General features: G+C 47.0%; 1 protein-coding gene across 15 annotated transcripts in view; it reads left to right on the forward strand.

Annotated features, from left to right (window-relative positions):
* The first annotated feature begins 718 nt into the window (after positions 1 to 718).
* The window catches only part of TBC1D22A (TBC1 domain family member 22A), a 342685-nt gene continuing 318810 nt past the window's right edge, over positions 719 to 24593 (forward strand). For 7 of the 15 annotated variants that reach the window (XR_011433577.1, XR_011433574.1, XR_011433579.1 and 4 more), the window contains exons 1-2: positions 3230 to 7000; positions 7125 to 7265. Coding sequence is in view for 8 of the 15 variants with exons in the window: in XM_005606790.4 (XP_005606847.1) it covers positions 6960 to 7000; positions 7125 to 7265 (182 nt within the window). In the remaining 7 variants the exon portion in view is untranslated. Of the gene's footprint in view, positions 1019 to 3229; positions 7001 to 7124; positions 7266 to 18437; positions 22273 to 24593 lie in introns of those variants that run through there. The other 8 variants (XR_011433575.1, XM_023631093.2, XR_011433576.1 and 5 more) reach the window with 6 other exon arrangements.

Genomic DNA, 24593 nt, shown 5'->3' on the forward strand with positions numbered 1-24593 from the left:
TCAAGGAGCTCCCAAAGTTATATTGGAGATTCAGTCTGAAATGCCAGTCCCTGACGTCAGTCTTTGGTAAACGGACAACAGAGTTATAAAGCAAACCACATATGTAATTCTACATATTTCGGTAGCCACGTTAAAAAAAATTTAAAAGGAGTGTGAAAATAACTTTAGCAATATATTTTATTGAACCCAATATATCCAAAATATTCCATGTAGTCAATATTAAAAAGCATTAACATCTTCATTCCTTATTTCGTACTAAACCTTTCAATTCCTGAGTGTATTTTACACGCACAGGACATGACACGCACGTCCCAAGCGACGGCCGCCTGTGGTCAGCGCTCAAGCCAAGGCAATCCCCACACCTCCGGTGCCATCTCCTGTGCAGCTGACCCTGGCCTCACCCCGCCGTCTTTGCCCTCTCACACGCCCCGTGTCCCTTGAGTCACGGCGCTCACCTTACTGCAGGGTATGTCATCCACTGGTATTCCCCGGTCCCTACCACGTGCCGCGACACAGTCTCGACCGCCGCCCAGGCGGGGTGCTTTCCGGTGTCCGCGTTGCCCTGTCCTCCGGTCAGGACCCCTGCCGGGCCGCTTCGCCCAGCGACAGAAACCGGAGCTGGACACGCGGTCTGCAGCCATCGCCCAGCCCCGAGCACTCAAAAGCGTACGGAGCACGACACCCAACCGTCGAACGTCTTTCGCCGCACCACCCCAGCGTCGCTCCTTAATGCCGTCCGGCGCCTGCACTGTGCGTCACGCACGCCTGGCACGGAGGAGGGACTTCCGGGCGTGCGGAGGCATAACTTCCGGAGGGAGGCGGAAGAGCTTCTAGGCTCTACGCGCCGAAGTCCCGGGACCTCTGAGGGGCAACCTGGGGTACAGGAAAGGGCCGCCGGGGCGAGCCGGCTGCACTTGGGGTGTCGGAGCCGTGGGTCTGAGGGATGAGGAGGCGTCATGGCCAGCGACGGGGCCAGGAAGCAGTTCTGGAAGCGCAGCAACAGCAAGGTCCCGGGCAGGTGGGTGTGACTGGTCGGGGTCAGAGGTCAGAGGTCAAGCGGGCACTTCGGTGCTCAGGGCTGCGGGTGAAGTCGGGGACTGGGGAGGGGTAACCTGGGCTCTGGAGTCACCGCTCAGGGGTGTGAGGGGCACTGAGGGGTTGGGAGCCGGAGCGTGGGCTCTGGGAGGTGACAGTGGCTGCGCGTAGGAGCGAGGCTAAAAAGGAGGGGGAGGGGCGGCCGGCGAGTTGTCCTGAAACCGCAGGCTGTCTTCTGCGAAACTCCGCGGCTCCCTGGGGAGGCTGAAGGAACTGACTCGGGTCGCGGTGCGGAGTTTGGTGGAGTCAGGAAACTGGCCAGGGCGGGCAGCGCCTGCCGGAGGATCGGTTTCTGCAGGGGGCGTGGTGGTTTTGACCCGCTTGATTGGCCTTCTGTCTCTTGTCGGCTGCTGCTTTTGCCTTAAGCAAGGAAGAGGATTTGAGGCTCCCAGTGAATTTCTATGTTCCCACTTTCTGGCCTCAGAACTGACTCCTGTCTTGAGTTAGCAGCAGGAAGCAAATTAATTTTTTTTTTTTTAAATACAGTGCCTGCAATGACCCGGCTGCACCCTGGGAGCTGTATGGCTCCAAAGTCCTCATCTGTTTGGTGTATTGTCCAGCCCGCGCCAGGGCCCTAGGAAATGTAGAGACATTTCGTGGAAAATATCTAGGATAAAATCAGCTGCTGGTGAAAATAGATTAGGGATAAACTTCAGAATTTTTGAACACAGTCACTTCTCTTTGGAAACTAAAGTCTGAGATACTGAAAATTAAAAGTCGTGATATTAAAATAGTTCCAAGTAGAATCATTCATAAGCACAGCTTATTCTTAACTGTTGCCTAGCAACACTATTGTTTGAGTGATAGAATTGCAAACTTCCAAATCACTGTGTCCAGTCAGAAATGTTTAATTTTAAGAGTGATCTGGTAGTTAGCAGAAGTTGGTGACTGACTGCTCAGACACACTGCCTTTGGAGGGGGTCACTAAAGGTGACCGGAGACCCTATTTTACTTTACTGTGCTTGAGTGACGGACAATAAGAGCTTTCCTGAAAACCAACGTCAGGGTCCAAGATAATGTGAAAATTCTGGAATGGTGGAGGATAGGACATCCTCGTAGCAACAGGGACAAATGACAAATGCTCTAGAACATAGACTCCAGGGAGAAGGAGCCACGTGGCAGTAGAAATTTTGTGTGTTGCTTTTTGGTCTTGAGGTTTTGGTTTCTCCTCAGTTCAAATTTTTAATTGAACTGAGCTATAAGAATCATCGAGCTCCTGTGTGTAGTTATAACGGTGAACGAACCTTTGGATTGATGACTGTGTCTTTTGGTAATTTGTCCTTGTATTGGATTCAATAGTGTCCCTCCAAAATTCATGTCTATCCAGAACTGTGAATGTGACATTTGGAGGTAGGGTCTTTGCAGCTGTAATTAAGTTAAAATGAGGTCATGCTGGATTAGGATGAGCCCTGGTCCCTTGACTGGTGTCCTTATAAGAAGAGGGAAATTTGGACACACAGAGGTAGACTAGGGAAGGTGGCAGGTGAAGATAGAGATAGTGATTGGAGCAATGCATTTACAAGCCAAGGAATGCCAGGGATTCCTTGACATTCCAGTAGATGCTGGAAGAGGCAAGGACGGATCCTCCCCTAGAGACTTGAGAAAGAGCGTGGGCTGCAGACACCTTGATTTTGGACTTCTAACCTCCAGAGCTGTGAGAGGATAAATTCCTGTTGTTTGAGCCACTACATTTGGGGTAATTTGTTATGGCGGCCACAGGAAACGAATACAGTCCTCGGCTTTCTTCTGTGAGCTCCTGCATTACCAAAGACAGACTTTCTTTTTTCCTTTGATTTTGATACTTTTCTGTGTCTTAGGCTTTTTTTTTTTTTCAAGATTTTATTTTTTACCTTTTTCTCCCCAAAGCCCCCCGGTACATAGTTGTATATTCTTTGTTGTGGGTCCTTCTAGTTGTGGCATGTGGGACGCTGCCTCAGCGTGGATTGATGAGCAGTGCCATGTCCGCACCCAGGATTTGAACCAACGAAACACTGGGCCGCCTGTAGCGGAGCGCGCGACGTTAACCACTGGGCCACGGGGCCAGCCCCTGTGTCTTAGGCGTTTTTGAGAGCAGCTCCTGCGCTTTAGTTACAGAATTGGAGTGGAGTCTTGGAGAACTGCTAGAGGCTGTCGCTGCACAGAGTTGGGCAAGGAGGAGAGGCTGGACCCCCCAGAAAGGCCTGTGCAGCTGCTGTGTGCCCCTTGTCTTCTGTGGCCTTGCCTCTGGCGATGCTGCTGTTTCAGGGGACAGGAGGAGTTGCAACGGTATGCCCCTTGTCCTCTCAGCAGATCACATCCCTTGGTGATTACTAGCCACATCCTTAGACAAGCACGGAGCTCTCAGAGCTCCCAGCCGGAGTCCTGTGGCTTTGCCAGCCCTTTCAGGTGGCTCCCATGGTTGTTGAACTCTTTTTTTTTGAGTGTGGACCTCAACCCAGAGAAACTCAAAGGAGAAAAAATACACCCACCATGAAATACAGAACTGTTAAGGAATCATACATACCTCAACCCTTAATAATTCCTTAATGATGACCCCCTCATAGTACTCCTTCTGACGATAGTGGCTCGTAGGCATTGAGCACTTACGGTTTGCTGGGCACTGTTCTTGGTGCTCTGTAAGTGTTATGGCTCCTAGTGTTTCAGAGTTTATGACACTTGCGCTTTGTCCTCCGAGTGACACTCGCTGAAGTAGGCTTGGCTTAAAGCCCCTTGGTCATTTCCCTGGAAGTGTCGGGCTGAGAAGCATGTGTTTTTACATGATGCATGAGGCCCTCTGTGACCTGAGTCCTGCTCAGTTCTTTAGCCCCTCTCCTGTTTTGCTTTGAACTTTGCCCTTGGTGGTGCTGACGGACGTGTAGGTTCCTTAGTGTACATGCTGTATGGTGCCTCTGTCCGTTTCATGCTCTCATAGCTTACTAGAACGTTCTTTCCCTCCCTTTCCTCCCATCTTTGCCTGGCTTATTTATTTATTTTTTAAAAATTTTCAAAATTTGTCTCCGGCATACCTCCTTGTAAAGCCTTGGCTGTTTTCATGCAGTCTGGGGGAAAGTACCCTTTCATGCATTGGACTCAGTGGTGTTGGGGTGTGCTTGGTTTCCTCACTAGACTCTGAGCTCTTCAAGTTTTGGGACTGTGCCTTACTCACCTGTGCATTGTTAGCGCTGATGAGTGGTGGTTGATCCCAACTACCTTCCGGATTCACCTAGAGGGGAATAAGTGATTTGGCCACGGTTTCACACTGTGTGAGAGGTGGTCTTGCTGGTAGACCCCTCTGTTCTCCGTGCTCTTGGTCCTTAGGTTGTGCACTTGGCTGATGCTTTCTTAGAAATTTCTTTTCTGGATGAGGCAGGATGTGTGGTACGATGGAAAGACCTCTGACTAGGAGTTGGGTGGTCTGGGTTTAACCCTTCTTCTGTTAATCTCTGTGTGACCTTCACCAGGTCATTTCGCTTTTGGGGCCATCAGTTTCTGCAAGTGTAACCCAGGGAGCTGCGTTAGACCGAGGTGGCTGGGACCTGCAGGAGGATGTTTGTTTGGCCTGGCCCGATTCTCTTTATGAGAATGAGAGAAGGCCTCTTGGACTAGTTTTGAGATTGATAATTTATTCATTCAGCAAATATTTATTTAACCCCTACTCTGTGCCAGTAACAGTTCTAGGTGCTAGAGATACATCAGTGGTCAAAACAGGCCCAGATCTGCTCACAGAGCTCAGAGGGCAGTGGGAGTCAGAGAAGACGAACAGAACTGAGGGAGTTAACTCTTAGAAGGTGATAGCCGCCATCAGAACAGAAATCAGAGGAGTAGGGCAGATAGTTCGGGGGCAGGTGCAGTGGGGAGGGTTCCACGGTGACAAGGTGGCCAGAGAACCCCTCACAGAGGAGGTGACATTTGAGCAAGATTTGCAGGCGGTGGGGGGACAGGCCCCATGGGTGGCTGGGAGGAGGGTGGTCAAGGCCCTGGTGTGGGAGTGATGCTGGTGTGTTTGAGTAGGAGAGTGAGGGGGCTGTGACTATAGCCGAGGGAGGCAGGGAGAGGCACAGGCTCGAGGTCTGAAAGGTGGCGGGCCTCGTGGTCACAGTCAAGACGTAGCCTTTCAGTCTTTTGTTCTGAGTGAGGGCAGGAGCCTTTGGAGGATTCTTGCCAGTGGAGGGGATGGTCTGCTTTCGGTTGAGCAGGATTACTCTGGCTGCTGTATTGAAGGTAGAGTGGGCTGAGAGGGCAAGGGCAGAAGCAGGGAGGCCAGTGAGGAGGCTGTTGGGAATATCCAGGTGAGAGATAATGGTCCTTGATAAGAATCAGAAGTTAGAAGATAAGAATCAGAAAAGCTTCAGTCAAAAGCTTCAATCTCTGCCCCCTGGGGCCTGTTCTTTCTTGGGCCATTGACTCGCTTGGCTCCCAAGGGGCTGTTGCTTTCGGCAGTTGGAGTTGGCATTCTTGCCACACTTAACTCTAAATGCCAAGACGAAATCATAGCACATGGGTGTGAGAACACAGGCAGCCTTTCAGTGTGGATCCGATGCTTGCTATTTTAGCACAGCTCTGCCTGGCAGCGTGCTCTGCTGACAGAAGGGTATGCAGGCAGCTGGGGCATGTGAAGGATGACATTTGTAAGTGGGATGGCGGCAAGAAAGGCCCAAATTGAATATGGCAGGACTGTGGGTGCTTGGGGTAGAGCTGGAGCAGAAGATAGCTCACGGTGTCGTGGCTCTGACAGCTTTCAGCTTACAGCTGTCAGAGCCACGAGGAGTCTCTGAGCAAATGAGACCGTTAACTCAACAGTCGTCTCAGCAGGCCACCATCGCTTGTCAGCTGAAGGAGAGGAATTGTTGCGGGATAATTCATTCATTCAGAAAGTACTGAGCAGCATCGTCTGTGTGCCGGGGACCATGCTGAATGCTGAGCTAAGAAATGTGGCCCTCAGAGGCCCCTGGGGTGAGGGAGACAGTAAACACATAAATACATAAACAGTCTGAAGTGCCCCAAAGATGATAATCTGGGAATAAAAGGGCACTACATGAATAGAAGGACACGTCGGCCCAGAGGAGGTCACACCTAAACTGAGACCTGGAGGTGGAGAAGGAGCCAGCCTACCGCACAGAGATGTGGGCTAGGCAAGTGTGAGAGCACTTCTGGCCGGGGAGGCGCGAGGCCAGGAGACCAGTGGCTGGGGAGAGCTTTGAGAGGAGGGTCGGCGAGGTGAGCAGGGCCTAGAGCACGCAGGGCTTCGAAGGCCGTGGAGGAGATTCGGGTCTTGGTCCTTAGCACTGTGAGAAAGCACCGAAGGGCTATGATCCTATTTATTCTCCTTGAAGAGAGGGTGAGAGCGGAAGTGGACAGTGGGAGGTGAAGACAAGGGCAGGGCTGTGGGATTGGAAGAGAGTGGACGGGGTCAGGACCCATGTTGTAGGTGGAACGTGGAGGATTCACTGATGATGGGCTGGATGTTGGGGGTTGACGTCATCACCAGGGTTCTGGCCTGAGGGATGGGGTGTGGTAGGCAGAAAAATGGCCCCCCAAAATGTCTATGTCCTCATCCCTGGAACCTGTAGAATGTCGTGTTCCATGGGGAAGGGGAATTAAGGTTGCAGATGGAATTAGGGTTGCTAATCAGCAGACCTTGAGATGGGGAGATTGTCCTGGATTATCTGGTGGACCCAGTGGAACGCCATGAGCTCTTAAAAGTGGTCAGAGAGATTCGATAGGAGTTGGACTCTGTTTGATCTGCGATTGCCGACTTGGAAGATGGAGGAAGGGGCCACAAGCCAGGGAATTCGGTGGCCTCTAGAAGCTAGGAATGGCCTTCTTCTTACAGTCAGCAGAGTTCTTGATCCCACAACCACAGGAAACTGAATTCTGCCAACAACATGAATGAGCAGGAAACGGATTCTCCCCAGAGCCTCCAGAAGTAAGTGCAGCTGGCCGACACTTAGACTTTAGCTTGGTGAGACCCATCTCGGACTTCTGACCTGCAGCTTTAAGATAATAAAGGTGTGTGTTCAAGCCACTAAGTTTGTGGTAATTTGTCACAGCAGCTGCAGAAAAACCGTTTGCGGGAAAAGAAGAGGATCAGGGAAGTGTGCCGGAGGGATGTCAGACAGGGAAGAGTGGCAGGTAACCCACAGCACCTGCCCCTGTGGACTCCTGCAGCTGCACGAGGACAGGCGACCTCGGTCAGTCTTCATGGGTGGGCTGGCCCCTCAATGGGAACTTCTGCAAAGTGCGTTTAGTCCCAAGGGACTAGAACTAAGCTGGGAGGGTTCTTCCTGTGTCCCGTGTCTGCTCGGGTCCAGGAAGCAAGTGGAGGCCCTGCCTCTTTTCTCAGAAGTTCTGAGCTGCTGTCCCGGACCCACTCTCTCTCTTGTGTTTTTATAAGCCTGTGTTTATCTCCTTGCCTGTGTCTTCGCAGGGCTGTTGGGCTGAGTGCCTGTTTATTCTGTTTCCCGTGTTGTGAGCGGCGTAGGGTCTGTGCCCTGGCGTTATGTTGTGTTTCATGGGAGTGGGTTTCTCTGGTTACCATTTGTACGTGGACATGCTCTCACTGTGCCGAGTCCCTTGGATCCGCAGGGGTGGGTTTTTCTCTATGCATAGTTCCTTTTGCTTGTTTGTTTCTCAGTGGTCGCTTTTCATGTTATTAAATGCCTTTTATTTTGTCTGGAAACATTTTAGAAAGTAAATTTAGTGTGAATCATATATTTTCTCTCTTACATATTTGTCTAATGTAGCAAATCCAGACTCTTGGGTTAATTTTAAGTGAGGATGAAAATGATTTTTAAAAAATAAATCCCTGATGGTTTTGGAATTTTTTTTTTTGATTTAAATTTTTATAAATGAGAGGAGGACGTGTTCACTCCCCCAAGTATTGTGAAGGCAGGATCCGAGGTCGTGGATGGAAATGAGTAGACCCTGCCCTGGGAGCCCACGTCTCTGCTTTTCTGTTCCCCAGACTGCCCTGGTCTCCCTGGGCCTGTGTGTGGCGAGGACGAGGGCAGTGGCACAGTGACCCGGGGCCTGTGAGTGACAGTCACCCCCTGCTTGCCTTCTGCAGCAGGCTCCGTCTCATCTCCGCTTCTCAGCTTATTCACTCAGCTGAGCACGTGCAGTGCAAAGGCTGGCCCCTGCAGGCCCATGGGTGCACGGGGGTCTAGGAGCACCAGCTGGGTGCTGGGCTGCACACAGTTTCCTGCGGTCACTGTGGTGTGGGGACGGCCACTATGCTGGACCCAGGCAGCTCAGGCAGGGCCGACCGCATGTGTCTTTCTCTTGAGGAGCCAGGGAGAGCAGCTGTGAAGAGTCCCAGGACAGGTTTTTTTACTTTTTATTTTTTAAAAAATTTTTAAAATTTTTAATTTTTTAATGAGTTCATAATAGTTTACATCAATATGAGTTATCAGTTGTACATTATTTCTTGATTGTCACAACATAAGTGCTCCCCTTCACCCCCTGTGCCCATCCCCCAACCCCCTTCCCCTGGTAACCACTGAACTGTTTTCTTGGTCCATGTGTTTGTTTCTATTCCACATGAGTGAAATCATCTGGTTTGTGTCTTTCTTGGTCTGGCTTATTTCACTAAGCATAATTCCCTCCAGATCCTTCCATGTTATTGCAAATGGGATGAATTTGTCTTTTTTATGGCTGAGTAGTATTCCATTGTGTATATATACCACATCTTCTTTATCCAGTCATCAGTCAATGGGCACCTGAATTGTTTCCATGTCTTGGCTATTGTGAATATGCTGCCATGAACATAGGGGTGCATGTTACTTTGGATTCTTGATTTCAAGTTGTTTGGGTAGATACCCAGTAGTGGAATAGCTGGGTTGTATGGTAGTTCTATTTTTAGTTTTCTGAGGAATCTCCGTACTGTTTTCCATAGTGGCTGCACCAGTTTGCATTCCCACCAGCAGCGTATGAGGGTTCCCTTTTCTTCACACCCTCTCCAACATTTGCTATTTTTTGTCTTAGTGATTATAGCCATTTAAACAGGCATAAGGTGGTATCTTAGTGTAGTTTTGATTTGCATTTCCCTGATGATTAGTGATGTTGAACATCTTTTCATGTGTTTATTGGCCATCTCTATATCTTCTTTGGAAAAATGTTCATATCCTCTGCCCATTTTTTGATTGGGTGTTTTTTTTTTTTATTGTTAAGTTGTGTGATTTCCTTATATATTATGGAGATTAACCCCTTGTCAGATATATGATTTGCAAATATTGTCTCCTCATTGGTAGGTTGTCTCTTTGTTTTTGATTCTAACTTCTTTTGCCTTGCAGAAGCTCTTTAGTCTGATGAACTCCCACTTGTTTATTTTTTCTTTTGTTTCCCTTGTCTGGGAAGACATGGTATTAGAAAAGATCCTTTTTAGTTTGATGTCAAAGAGTGTACTACCAGCGGCTGGCCTGGTGGCGCAGTGGTTAAGTGCGCACGTTCCGCTTCGGTGGCCCGGGGTTCACTGGTTTGGACCCCAGGTGTGCACATGGCACTGCGTGGCAAAAGCCATGCTGTGGTGGGCGTCCCACGTATAAAAGTAGAGGAAGATGGACATGGATGTTAGCTCAGGGCCAGTCTTCCTCGGCAAAAAGAGGAGGATTGGCAGTAGTTAGCTCAGGGCTAATCTTCCTCAAAAAAAAAAAAAAAAAATGAGTGTACTACCAATATTATCTTCCATGAGTTTGTGGTTTTTTTTTGGATTTTATTTTTCCTTTTTCCTCCCAAAGCCTCCTGGTACATAGTTGTGTATTTTTAGTTGTAGGTCCTTCTAGTTGTGGCATGTGGGATGCCACCTCAGCATGGCTTCATGAGTGGTGCCATGTCTGCACCCAGGGTGCGAACCAGCAAAACCCTGGGCCACCAAAGCAGAGCGTGTGAACTTAACCACTCAGCCATGGGGCCGGCCCCCCCTTCCACGATGTATCTTCAAGTCTTTGATCCATTTTGAGTTTATTTTTGTGTATGGTGTGAGATAGTGGTCTACTTTCATTCTGTTGCATGTGGCTGTTCAGTTTTCCCAACACCATTTGTTGAAGAGACTTTCCTTTCTCCATTGTATGTTCTTGGCACCTTTGTCGAAGATTAGCTGTCCGTAGATGTGCGGTTTTATTTCTGGGCTTTCAGTTCTGTTCCATTGATCTGTGTGCCTGTTTTGTACCAGTACCATGCTGTTTTGATCACTATGGCTTTGTAGTACATTTTCAAGTCAGGGATTGTGATACCTCCAGCTTTGTTCTTTTTTCTCAGGATTGCCTTAGCAATTCGGGGTCTTTGGTTGCCCCATATGAATTTTAGGATTCTTTGCTCTATTTCCGTGAAGAATGTCTTTGGGATTCTTATAGGGATTGCATTGAATCTGTAGATTGCTTTAGGTAGTATGGACCTTTTAACTATGTTTATTCCTCCAATCCATGAGCAGGGAATCTCTCTCTATCTCTTTATGTCATTATCAATTTCTTTCAATAATGTCTTAGTTTTCATTGTATAAGTCCTTCACCTCCTTGGTTAAATTTATTCCTAGGTACTTTATTCTTTTAGTTGGGATTGCAAATGGGATTGTATTCTTGAGTTCTCTTTCTGTAAGTTTGTTGTTAGAGTACAGAAAAGCAACTGATTTTTGTAAGTTGACTCTGTACCCTGCAACTTTACTGTAGTTGTTAATTATTTCTATTAGTTTTCCGATGGAGTTTTTTGGGTTTTCTATATATAAGATCATGTCGTCTACAAACAGCCAGAGTTTCGCTTCTTCACTCCCTATTTGGATTCCTTGTATTCCTTTCTCTTGTCTTAATTGCTCTGGCCAAAACCTCCAGTACTGTGTTGAATAAGAGTGGTGATATTGGGCATCCTTGTCTTGTTCCTGTTCTCAGGGGGATGGCGTTCAGTTTTTGCCCAGGGCAGGTTTTTGTGCTACGCCCCAGAGGTGGAGGTGAAGCCTAGCATCAAAGTGGCATGGGCTTTGTAGTGACACCTCATACTGGTGACAGCTTACTGAGTGCTTCCCTTGTGCCAGGCTCCTTATATACACCACCCATTCGGTGCTCACAGCAGCCCTGGGTACTGCGTGGTCCTTGCTTCACAGATGAGCAAGCTTAGCTGCCTCTAAGGTGGGGGCGGGGGGCTGGCCCCTGAGGAGTGGACGCTGACTGCTGTCCTTCCGTGCCTGACGTGCCAGCCCTCAGCCTGGCCCGCTGAGCTTAGCTCGAGGCCTGGCTCCTCAGGGCTGGGAGAGGGGCACCGTGGTCCCTGTGCATTCTGACTTCTGCAACTCCGGGGGCTTCCCCAGGACTGAGATCAGCAGCTTCTTCTAGGTTCACCCTGGTGTGCCCTCACAGACGAGAGGCAGAGGCGTCAGGAGGCCCAGAGGGAACGGGGCAGCCTGGGTCCTTCCCGTTTATGGGGTCTCACGCTACGGGGAACTTTCGTTTTGAGTAGCCCCAGTCTTTCTGTTCCCCCATGCTGAAATGCTGTTTCCTCTTTTTCAGACATTAACATGGAAATGCCAGCCCAAGTGCTGAAGGTGGTAAGGCGCGTGGACTGTCAGTGAGTTTAGTTGGTGGGAACAGTTATGGATTCTCTTATTACAGTTGTGAGAATTAGGGGCTGAAATGCTGCTATTGTTGCTGCTACAGTCAACCAGGGAGTAAGTGCGCGTGCCAGGCGCTGTGGCAGGCCCTTTACAGGGCTTTGCTTCTCTGTGTGCACAGCAGGAGGAGGTTGAGCCTTTGCCCAAGGCCCCGCAACTCCGAGTCAGTGAGCTGGCTGTGAGCTCAGGCGCGTCTGTCCAGGCCAGAGCCCTGTCTGGCTGCACCACCCTATACGTTTCTGGGCTCCAGACTGCATTCACTCTGTTCCCCATGGGCTCCCTCCTGGGTGTTCTTGCTCATCCTGGGGTCCGCCCTCTTAGGGTCTGGAGTTCACCAGCATGGTCAGAGGAATAGTTCCGGCCCAGGTGTGTGCACTCTGCCTGGGCTAGCGTGTCCCTCGTCCACCATCTTTCTTTCCACACAGACTGCACACTTCAGCTTAGCCTGTGCTGTTGGTGGCCAGACCTCCTCGATACAGTTCTTAAATGTGCCAGGTAGCTGCTCTCTACTTGTTCCCTCCTGCACCTTGCTGCAGGTTTTGAAATGAGCCTTCTTTCAATAAACATTTCTATTAACTCAAAAATAGAGTGAGGATTGCTGGCTCTAAGGCTTACGCCAGATGAAACAAACAGTGTCTCATCCCTGTTTTCTGGCTGAGCTCCTGATCCTTGGCTGAAAGCCCTCAGCAGAGTGACTGGGGTTGTCAGAAGCGTGTGGGCCTGACGTGCTTGGAGAGGCAGGGCGGAGGACAGGGTCTTGGGATGGGGACAGGTCTCTCGGTGTCACTGTGACCTTGGAGGAGGAGGCAGGCCCTTAGAGAGTGCTTGGGGCACCTGCTTCTCTTCTTTTCACGTGAGCGTGTTTGCAGGTGGTGAAGCCAACCACTTAGTGGGACTCTGCATTGTGCTTTTGGGGTGGGAAACAAAACAGGGGTCTGGCCATGCTCCTGTCCGAATTCAGGCAGGGTCTGGGAGGAAGAAAGGGTGAGAGATGATTAATCACAGCTTTATAGTATTCATGATAATAATTTCCTCCTCCTGTCCAGCGCATTGGGACTAGTTTTATTGGTGTGGAGGAAGAGCGCCGAATGCCACCTCTCCTGTCTTGAGAGTACACCTGCATCTGCCAGTTCTCAGGGTTCTCAGGGTGGCTGGGAGTGCTGGGCATTCTTCCTAGCCAGACGGTGACGACTATTTCGTGGAATGGCTTATAAAGACGTGTGGGCTGTGGGCCTCATTTGTTTTCTCTTTAGAATTAATCTCTTTCTTGGGTTAATTTTCTATTCCAAAACCAGTCACTGGAGCCATCATACATTTATTGTCTCAGCCAAATGTGATTTCATGAACCATCGTGATTTTAAGTAGCTCTGACAGGGTAGGTCACGCAAGGGAAATGCAGAGCTTTTCAGAGGGGGTTATCTAGTTCTGTCTAGTTATGGGAGACCATGCTCTGTTCTTTGGAATTTAGCTCCTTCCAATATAAAGTGCTCGATCGTTCAATTATTTGCATGGTAAAGAAGACAGCGTTAAATGTAGCAAGCATTTATTGGATGCCTTCTGTGTGCACACCAGCCCCTGGCCTGTGCAAAAGTGATGTGATCCCTCCAATTGAGAGGCTCCGTTTGCTGGGGGAGACAGACACCAGCCAGGAGGGATGAGGAGAGTGCTGCGGCAGCTTGACAAGGGAAGGGAACTGCTGACGGCAGGTGGAGGTGGCATCAAACGGGACTTTGAAGGACTGGTCAGTTCCTTTGGACACTTATGTGGGTATGGGAGTGTTCTGTAGACAGGGGCTGGGGCTGGCTTTCTTGGCAGTGAGGGTGGCTTGGACGAAGGCCTGGATGAGAAAAAGGTGGATGAGAGAGAAGAGCCTTGCCCGCAGTGACCTGACCAAGGAGAGAGGGATGACCAGGCAGAGTGTGCTGGAGGCCAGCGCTGTGGTGGGAAGTGGGCTTGCCCCAAGCTGGGGTGGGTGTTGGGGGGAGGGGCGAGAGAGGTACCTTGAAGCTTCCAGTTGTTCCCCAAGGGCAACAGGAAGATTTTGCTGCCTTTAAGCTGGAGAGTGAATCCGTCCTCTGACACTGAAGGCCAGAGCCAAGGGAGAGCTGGGGAGGCTGCCTCAGCTCTGTCTCTTGGGGATGGTGGTAGAGAGGAGGGCGTAGATGTGTGAAAGGTTTCGGGGGTCGGGGGACATGGAGACTGGCTGAATGTGGGTGGTGTGCCTCAGGGAGGAGGCGAGGGTGGCCCTTGGGTTCTTGGATTGCTGTTCATGGAGATTAAGTCATGGAAGAAGTGGATGACGTGGTCAGGAGGGGAGGAAGTGGAGCCTTGATCCAGGGTGGTGGGACAGCAGGTGAGTTTAGATGCCACAGTTGGGCTGGGGGGAGCCAGGAGGTTGCTGGTTGGAAGAGGGCATGAGGGAGCAGCACGAGGCAGGGTGAGCCCCTTGTTTTGTTCCTGTGCAACTGGCAGTGATGTTGTTGTCCAGTGAGAGGACACTGAAAAGAAGGCGTGGGGCATGGCGGTTGGGGCAAAGTTGATTTTTCTGAAGGCCCCGTTAGTGTGAGAGCTGGAGTGGTTCAGCCTTGAGACAGCGGTGTGAGATCACCTCCCTGGAGATGGTCAGTAACAAGAGCGTGATTTCCCATGAGGTGGGAAGAAGGCAGGATTGAGGACTCTGCTCTGGGGAGCAGAGGTCAGCGGAGGTCAGGAATGCCTGGGAGAGTCTGAGGAGGGTCTGGACAGGCTGGCAGCAAAGGAGAGAGAAAGGGGGAGGGGCTCAGTGTGGTGAGTATGGCCAGGAGGTCTGCAGAGGGGTTGAAGTGAGAGGCTGCAGGGAGAGAGGTAGGGAATCTGCTGGCTGGCTGACTGCCAGGAGGGCGGAATTGTACTTTTCCATGTTACTTTCAGAAGCCTTCTTTTGTTCTTGTTCATATTTTCTGTGTTTTTCCATGTTAATTTCAAGACTTTTTCATGTTTTCTAAATTTCCGATAATAAACTCACATTGCTTTTTTAAATAGAGATATAATTGACATATAACATTATATTAGTTTCAGGCATACAACATGGTGATTTGCTATTTGTATATATTGTGAAATGATTACCACAATAAGTCTGGTTAACATGTGTCACCACATAGAACTACAAATCTTTTTTCTTTCGATGAGAACTTTTAAGATCTACTCTCTTAGCTACTTTCAAATGTACAATACAGTCTTATTAGTTATAGTTACCATGCTGTACATTACATCCCGAGGACTTATTTATTTTATAACTGGAGGTTTGTACCTTTTGACCACCTTCCCCCATTTTGCCCCCTCTCCACCCCCACCTCTGGCAACCCCTAATCTGTTCTCTGTATCTGTGAGTTCACACATTGCTTTTTTTTTTGAGGAAGATTAACCCTGAGCTAACATCTGCTGCCAGTCCTCCTCTTTTTGCTGAGGAAGACTGGCCCTGAGCTAACATCCGTGCGCATCTTTCTCTATTTTATGTGGGATGCCTGCCATGGCATGGCTTGACGAGTGGTGCCTAGGTCTGCACCCGGGATCTGAACCAGCGAATCCCAGGTGAATTCCACTGAAGTGGAATGTGCGAACTTAACCACTGCACCTCTGGGCCAGCCCCACTCATTGCTTTTTTCATGTGAGGGAAGAATTTATTGTAAACATGCTTATTTCCAAGACATATTTCAAGAGACATCCATGAAGCAACTTGTTGATTGGCTCAGTAATTGCCTGAGTATCTGCTGGGTTCTGGGGGCCACGAGGAGTGTGACAGGAGACAAAATCCAGTCTCTTTTGCCTGGAGCTCATGGCTCCTGGGGACACGAGATCACTGAGAGCTTGCAGGACAGAGGAAGCATTACTGCCAGGCAGGTGGTGTGGGTGGTGGTGGTGGGACTGCCCGGGAGACCCTCTGGTTTGGGTTCTGTGGGGCCACGTGTTTCTGTAGTTGACTCCATGGGGCAGTGCGAGTTTCAGATTATGCTGTGGGCGGAGGGGACATGGAATTGTTTACTGTTGTAATAATGTCGTTTCATACATTTTTCTCTGAAGCCCTCTAAACTTAATTTCCTTGGAAAACTTACATCTTCTGAACATATTTTATAAATCTGAGGAGCATCACTCTGTGTTAAAATGAGCCTAATGGAAAATCAGTTGCTAATTTAGTTCATATTTCAGAAAACTATTATTGAGCCCAGAGGGGGCATTGAGTCATGGCCGTGCTTGGAGAAGAGGTTGATGAGCTATAAACTGAAGCTGACTGCGTGATTCGCCTGTTTACTTCATGTATCTGAAATACAGGGAAGCGTTGAATCGCAAATGCGGTCATAGAATTTTTCATTTGTTTTATGATGCTTGGGACACTGCAGCTGGATTTATTTCTTTTCTGTACTTTTATTTCCTCTCACTGTTTGCTCTTTTCACTCATTACCTTTTTCACCCACTGCTATTTAACCTTTAATTAAAAAAAATAAAGCTTTTCTGGTCTTGTTCTTTCAGTTTTGTTGCAAAGCCAGTGCCTTGCTTAGGCATTCAAGTTCAAACCGGGAAGAGGTTTGCCAGGAACATGGGAGGGACTCACCTTATTGTCCAAACCCAGAGGCCTTGCAACTTTGGTCTCTAATTACTCCTTCCTTCTTGACTTCTGCCCTTTCCGCTCCCTCCCATTCAATCTTTTATGCTTCCGTTACTATGTTCCTTTCCATCTTTCTTTGCCTGCTTCAGTGGTTACCTGCATTCTAATGATTATCCACCATTGTGGGAGCAACTCTGGGGCAGGCTGTCACTGGCTCCCTAGCATCTTTCCTGCACTAGCCAGTGTTTGTTGAATGACTTGAGTCATGACCATTTACGACATCATTGTTTCCTGATGCTCTCCAGGTGAAGACCAAGTTCCAGAGCTTGGCTCTCCACGAGTAGGCCCTCAGACAGCCTTTGTTTTCTGAGTTTTTTTTTTTTTAAAACTTCCGTGACCCTGTTGTAAAGGCAGTCTGGACAGAGTCCTGAAGAGATGACATTGATCTCAGGGACCCATCTCCATCTTTTGAGCATTCCCTCATCTGACCAGTGTCTCCAGCCTGTCCTCGTCTATGACCCCATCCACCTAGAGACAGCCGTCCCAGTTCTTGCTTTAAACCTTAGCTTTATCCCATTCTTCGTCATCTTCCTTCCCCTCACCAGTGGTGGCATTTTAGTGGAGTTTGCCTGTGCCTTATGCGGAAGAGGTGACCTTTGGTGAGAGCTCAGGGGCTGTTGTGGGGGCAGTACCTCTAGTTGGGGTCGTCTTCTGGGCACCATCCTGGGGCATCTCTTCCCCTGCCCCCTCCGCCCCCCCCCCCCCCAGCCTGCTCTGTGCTGTCCTTTATCTGGACCCAACCTTCTCACCTTGGTGTGAGGTCACAGGGCTGGGACCTGGGGCTCTTCTTTAGTTCTCATTCATTTGTTCTTCCGTCTGAGAGTCCCTCCTGGCTGCTCGCTTGTGTAGTCATCAGGATGTATGCAAATCAGGCCCAGAAAACACAGCTGAGGGTCCCTGCTGTTGCCTGCTGGTAACAATTAGTCCTTCGTAAGTTTCCTTTTCTTAGTTTGGGGGATGATACAATTTCTATCATTTTCACATGATGTATATTGAAATGTTTTCTTCTGTGACGGTAGCATTTCAGGCTCTCGTTATTCAGGGTGGGAGAAGTGCACTTGGATCTGTTTGAAGGTTTTTTGAGTGACCTGGGTCAGGCATGCTCTTGGTGCTGAAGGGGTGCCTTGCTTCCCCTCTGTGGCCCCCCTTCCTGGGCACCTGGGTCAGGGAGGAGACCTTTCTGGTCCTTCCGCCTTCCTCCCGTCCTCCAGCCCTCCCTCTCTTCCTTCCTTCATTTTAACATCTTTATGGAGATATCATTTACATAACCGTACAATTCACCCATTTGAAGTGTATAATTCACTGTTTTTAGTATATTCACAGAGTTGTATAACCATTACCACAGTCAATTTTAGAACATTTTTCATCACCGCAAAGAGAAACCCCAAACTGGACTCATTAGCGGTGACCCCCCCAATTCCCTCCTCACCAGCCCCTGGCAACCAGTATTCTACTTTCTGTTTCTATAGGTTTGCCTATTCTGGACATTTCATTAAGTGGAATCATATAATATGTGGTCCTTTGAGATCGGCTTCTTTCACTTAGCGTAATGTTTTCAAGGTTCATCCATGTTGGAGCGTATGTCAGTGCTTCATTCCTTTTTGTGACCTGATAATTAATATTCCTTTGTGTGGATAGGCCACATTTAATTTGTCCATTCATCCGTTGATGGGCATTTGGACTGTTTCCACGTTTTGAGTATTATGACTAATACTGTATAAGTTTTTTGTGTAGATGTATGTTTTCATTTCTCTTGGATATATACATAGGGGTGCAACTGCAGGTCGCATGGTGACTGTTTGACCTTTTGAGGACCTGCCAGACTGTTTTCCAAAGCAGCTGGACTGCTTTTCATTCCCATCAGCCGTGTATGAGGGCTTCCATTTCTCTGCATTCTCGCCAACACTTATATTATCTTTTAAATGTTTGCCATCCCGCTGGGTGTGAAGTGGTCTCTAATTGTGATTTTGATTTGTATTTCTCTATGGCTAACGATACCGAGCTTTTTTTTTTGAGAGATTTCTGTGTACAGTGTGGAAAGAAAGGAGGTGGGAGTGGAGGGCCTAGCGTTGGTTACCTGAAATGTGTCCTTGAGGAGCAGTCCGTCTTTTACCCTCCTGGGTGAATGAGACAGCGCCCCCGTAGCTGTGTCTGCATCTAGTCCATAGACACCTCACCTCACAGAGCCAGAGCAGTCTGTTTAAAAAACTAGAAAACATTTTAGACTTTCAGAAAGGCAGCATACAGATTAATAAAATGAACACACAGCACACATGTATCTTCCGTCCAGCGTAAGAAATAAAAGATTACACATATGCAGTTGAAGCTCTGGTGTTCTTTTCCTGGACCAGCTCTTTACTACTCCTCCTTCTCCCGGATAATCACTAGTCTGAATTTTGTCTTTTTGTTGGCTCGCGTGCAGTAGGATTCTTTTTTTTGTTTTTCTTTTGTTTTTTTGAGGAAGATTAGCCCTGAGCTAACATCTGCCACGCCAATCCTCCTCTTTTTGCTGAGGAAGACTGGCCCTGAGCTAACATCCATGCCCATCTTCCTCTACTTTATATGCGGGATGCCTACCACAGCATGGCGTGCCAAGTGGCGCCATGTCCGCACCCAGGATCCGAACCAGCAAACCCTGGGCCGCCAAAGCAGACGTGTGCACTTAACCACTGTGCCACCAGGCCAGCCCCGTGTGTGGTAGGAGTTTTGACCACTCATGTATGTATCCAAAAATGATATATAGTGTCATTTTGCATTTTTAAAAACTTTCCATAAATGACGTCACCCCGTGTATTTTCAGCTTCCTTTTCCTTCAGTGTTCTGTTTATGAAATTGCCTGTCTCGGTTCTTGTAGCTATGGTTCGTTCATGTTTGTTGTGGTTAGTATTCTATTATATGCATATATTCCAGTTTTTTAATTTGTTATTCAGTTGATAATGGACATCTAGATTTTCTTAATTCTCTTTTTCTTTTTAGTGTTACAAATGTTGCTGAACCTGTCTCCTTGGGTACTTGTGAAGAATTTTTCCAGGGTGTATAACTAGAAGTGGAATTATGTCGTATGTATCTGCTTTTCATAGGAATCATTAGGGTTCTCTTTAAGACAATGAATTACTGTAGTGTTTTAGAGCAGTATAATTTATTAAAAAGTTTATTGGTTAATATATTTTTTTAAAAAAGATTTCATTGTCTGAAATGAGGTTGATGTGTTAGTTGCCACTTATTCTTTTAAAATGGCTTTAGTTGAAGCTTGTTTTTCTTTTTAGCTATTCCAGACCAAATAAAAATGCAATTTTAATAAGATAAATGAGGTTCCTTTAAGTCTTAGCCCGAACTTTGTTGGAACATTTTCTGCTCAATAAACACAAGTGGTCTGCCCATGCAGAATTAATGAGTTTCCTGTGATCCTGGGAGGGGGAGGGCCTGCCGTGTGTGATAGTGCTGGCAGCCATTTATGAAAGTGACGTGCAGCGGTGGGCCGGAGACCACACTGCCTGCTGGCTTTGAGCCATGCAAACCTACTGGGGCATGACGGAGAGATGCAAGTGTTCAAGTTAAGACAGACTGATCATATTGGGAAATGCACGGTGTAGGTCACTTTGCAGTATTCACACTGCTATCATATGGTTATCTCGTTTCATGTACATTCTCATTCCCATCGCTGCGGTGGGGAAGCTAAAGCTCAGAGGAATTACCTCGGTAACAATTGATCAGCTCGAAAGTGTTGGAGCTGGGACTTGAACCCTGGCCTTTTGATTCTTAAAACTTTCTACCAAGGTCAGGGAGGCCTCCATGAAATTTCAGGAAAGAGACCATGACAGATGGCTTGTGCTTGACCTGCTAGGCAGGCTGATACTGTTTTTTTTTTTTTGGCCACACACACACAAAAAACTCATGGATTCTGTGGGTCAGGAATTCAGACAGGAAAGGCTCATCTCTGTTCCATGATGCCTGGGGTGTCACTGGGGCGGAAATCAGAGGAAGGCTGGGTCACTCATGTGTCTAGCGGTTGAAGCAGATGGTCACCTGGGACCTCAGCTAAAGCTGTTAGTTGTAGTGCTGACACGTGGGCTCTCCATGTGGCTAGTTTGGGCTTCCTCACAGCGTGGTGGCTGGGTTCCAGGAGAGAACGGAGAACCCGGTGGAAGCTGTATTGCCTTTTAAGAAAATTACATTTTTATTGAGATTCATGTATAACTAATTCACCCACTTTAATTTACATACAACACCATTCACTCCTTTAAAGTGTAGAATTCATTGGAGTTATACTGTGTTCACAGAGTTGTATAACCATCACCACAATTTTACAACGTTTATTGCTTCAAAGAAACCCTGTACTCTTTAGCTCTCACTCCCCCTCAAGCTTCCTGTGCCTCACCCCACACAACTGCTAATCTTTTTGTCTCTATAGATTTGCCCGTTATAGACATTTCATATAAATACGATCATATAATATGTGTATTTTTGTGACTGGCTTCTTACCTTTAGCGTAATGTTTTCAAGGTTCTTCCACATTGTAGCAGGTATCAGTAGTTCATTTTAGAGCTGTTTCATGACTGGTATACACTGTTTATTCCTCGATCCGGAGAGGGACGTTGGCTTGTTTCTACTTCTTGGCTGTTGTGGGTAATGCTGCTGTGAACATTCCTCTACAGTTTTTGTGTGTAGACGTCTGTTTTCATTTCTCTTGGGTATACTGGGAATGGGATTCTGGGTCAGATGGTAGGTATCTCTACGTGTAGTTGTTGGGGAGCTGTCAGACTGTTTTGTAAAGCAGCAGCACCATTTTTCATTGCTGGCAGTAGTGTGTAAGGGTTTCAATTTCTCTATATTCTTGTCAACACTTGTTATTATCTGTTTGTTTTTTTTTTAAATTTATTTTAGCCATCTAGTGTGTGTGAAGCGATATCTTATTATGGTTTTGATTTCCTTAACCACTAATGGTATTGAGCATCTTTTCATGTGTTTGTTGGTCATTTGTGTATCTTTTTTTGAGAAATGTCTATTCAAAGCCTTTGTCCACTTTTAAATTAGTTTGTCTCTTTATTGTTGAGTTTTAAGAGTTCTTTATATATTCTAGACAGAATCCTTTATCAGATAAATGATTTGCAAAAAATTTCTCCTTTGAGTTTTCTTTCTCCTTTCTTGATGGTGTCCTTTGATGCACAGAAGGTTTTAATTTTGATAATGTCCGATTTATCTTTTGTTGTTGTTATTGCTTTTGGTGTTGATCTAAGAAACCATTGCCTAATCTAGGTTCACAAAGATTTACTGCTGTGTTTTCTGCTAAGAGTTTTATAGTGTTAGCTCTTACATGTAGGTCTTTGAGTTTGAGTTAACTTTTGTATGTGGCAAGAGGCTAGGGTGCAAGTTCATTTTTTTGCGTGTGGATATCTAGTTGTCCCAACACTATTCGTTGAAAGACAATTCTTTACCCATTGAAGGGTCTTGGCAGCCTTCTGAAAAGTCAGTTGTCTGTAAATGGAAGTGTTTATCTCTGGACTCTCAGTTCTCTTCCATTGATCTCTATGTTGATCCTTCTGCCAGTACCATACTGACTTGGTTCCTGAATCTTTTAGTAAGTTTTGAAAAGTGGAAGTGTGAGACCTCCATCTTTGTTCGTTTTCAAGATTGTTTTGGGTATTATGGGTCTTTTGAGTTTCCGTATGAATTTCAGGATCATTTTGTCAGTTTCTGCACACAAGCTAACTGGGATTTTGATAGGGATTGCATTGAGTCCTTATTGAATTTTTTTTTGAGATGTTATTTTTCATTTTTATCCCCAAATCCCCCTGGTACATAGTTGTATATTTTTAGTTGTGAGTCCTTCTAGTTGTGGCATGTGGGATGCCGCCTCAGCATGGCTTGATGAGTGGTGCCAAGTCTGCCCCCAGGATCCGAACCAGCAAAACCCTGGGCCGCCACAGTGGAGTGCACGAACTTAACCACTCAGCCACTCTCAGTAGGTATTGTGGACTGAATGTTTGTGTCCTCCCAAAATTCATGTTGAAGTGCTAACCAGAGTCATGGTATTAGGAGGCGGGGCCTTTGGGAGGTGATTAGATTGGGAGGGTGGATCCCTCATGAATGGGATTAGTGCCTTTATGAAAGAGACCCGAGAGAGCTCTCTCACCGTCCTACCAGGTGAGGACACAGTAAGAAGACAGCTGTCTGCAAACAGGAAGAGTCCTCACCAGACACCACATATGCGGGTACTTTGATCTTAGACTTCTCAGCTTCCAGCACTGTGAGAAATAAATTTCTGTTTATAAGCCGCCTAGTCTATGGTATTTTTGTTATAGCAGCCTCCATGGACTAAGATCGTAAGAGTGTGCCTTTCCAAGTACAGTCACGCATCGCTTAGTGACTGGGATGCATTCTGAGAAATGTGTCATTAGGCGATTTTGTGGTTGTGCAAATATCATAGAGTGCACTTACACAAACCTAGATGGTGTAGCCCCCTACACACCTGGGCTGTATGGTACTAATCTTTTTTTTTTTTTTTGCTGGGAAAGACTCGCTCTGAGCTAAGATCTGTTGCCAATCTTCCTTTTGTTTTTTTTCCTTCCCTAAAACCCCAGTACCTAGTGTATTCTGCTTGTAAGTCCTTCTGGTTCTTCTGTGTGAGTGCCACCACAGCATGGCTCCTGATGGATGAGTGGTGTGGTTCTGCGCCCAGGAACCGAACCTGGGCTGCCCAAGTGGAGCACACTGAACTTTAACCACAGGCCATCAAGGCTGGCTCTGTATGGTGCACCATCTTATGGGACCACCATTGTATGTGTGGTCTGTCATTGATTGAAACATTGTTAGGTGGTGCATGGTTGTATAGATGTCAAAGTAGAAACCTCTGTAAAGGATAGAAGTGTGATTGATTTAGCAACACAAATCTTTAAGCCTCCCATATACCAGGAAAACAGATTGCCACCTGCATTAGTTTTCTGTTACTGCTGTAACAAATTATCACACACCTCTTGGCTTATAACAACACAGGTTTATTATCTTACGGTTCTAGAGGTCAGAAGTCTGACACAGGTCTCATTGTGCTAAAATCAAGGTGTTGGCAGGGGTTTCTCTAGGTTCTATGGAGAAACCATTTCCTTACACTCTCTGGCTTCTAGACGCCACCCACATTCCTGGGCTCCTGGCCTCTTTTCTCCATCTTTAAAGCCAGCAATGTAGCATTGCTCTGAACATTCTTCTCTGGTCGTGGCTCCCTCTGACCATAGCTGGGAAGGTTTTCCACTGTTAAGGACTCCTGATTGGATTGGGCCTTCCTGGATAATTCAGGCTAATGTCCTTAATCACATCTGCAGAATCCCCTTTGCCATGTGAGGTGATGCATTCACAGGTTCTGGAGTTAGGAGGTGACATCTTTGGGAGCCGTTATTCTGCTGACCACATGCCTGAATGACAAAGAAGGAGTCCTCTGTTTACAAAGAGGTTTTTACAAATCAATATGAAAATGTCTAATACCCCCTTTGAAAATGGACAAAGGGCCCTAACAAGCAGTTCACAAAAAGAAGTAGCACAATGAGTGAAAGTGTTTAAGAATTGTTCAGCCTCACTAATAGTCAAGGAGGCCCACCACCAGCCTGGAGAGCACTTTTCTTTCATCAGATTAGCAAGGCCATGGGGTCCATCCACACTGCTGCCGGGACTGCGAGTGGCTCGCCTTTGGCGGTCTGTACCAACAGCCTTTAGAAATGTGTGCTGCGTATCCCAGGCACTCCATTTCTGGAAATTTATCCTGAAGAAGTTCTCACATTTGTGTGCAAGGATTTCTCCCCAGAGATGTTTATTGCTGTTTTTATACACAAACAACTTTAAACAAGTTAAATATCTCACAGTCAATGTTGGTTCAACAAATTACAGTGTAGCCGTATGGTGGGATCCTGTGAAATTAGAGGTGATACTGTCCAGGGAGATGGCACAGGCAGTAATGAATTAACTGGTACTCATTATATTGTTATGATTTTTAAGAACTTTTAAATTTTGTAGTAAGTATAGATATACAAGGAGTTGCCGAGAAATATGTAGTGAAATTGTGTGTGCCTGTCTCATGATTAAGCTTTTAAATTTACATATGCTGCATATGTTTGTTGTGTATATAAAACAATACATATAAAGTAAATAATTGCATATAAGTAAATTGAAGAAGGATAGTAATAATAGGGAGAAATAGTCATGATACATTACTAAGTAAAAAAGGTTACATTTTATTTAAAAATATTAAAATATTCATGAGTATACTAAACACTTGTCTGTCTGTACTTGTCTTTA

The sequence above is a fragment of the Equus caballus genome, chromosome 28 (genome assembly GCF_041296265.1).
Source record: "Equus caballus isolate H_3958 breed thoroughbred chromosome 28, TB-T2T, whole genome shotgun sequence".
In the NCBI taxonomy this organism is placed as follows: Eukaryota; Metazoa; Chordata; class Mammalia; order Perissodactyla; family Equidae; genus Equus; species Equus caballus.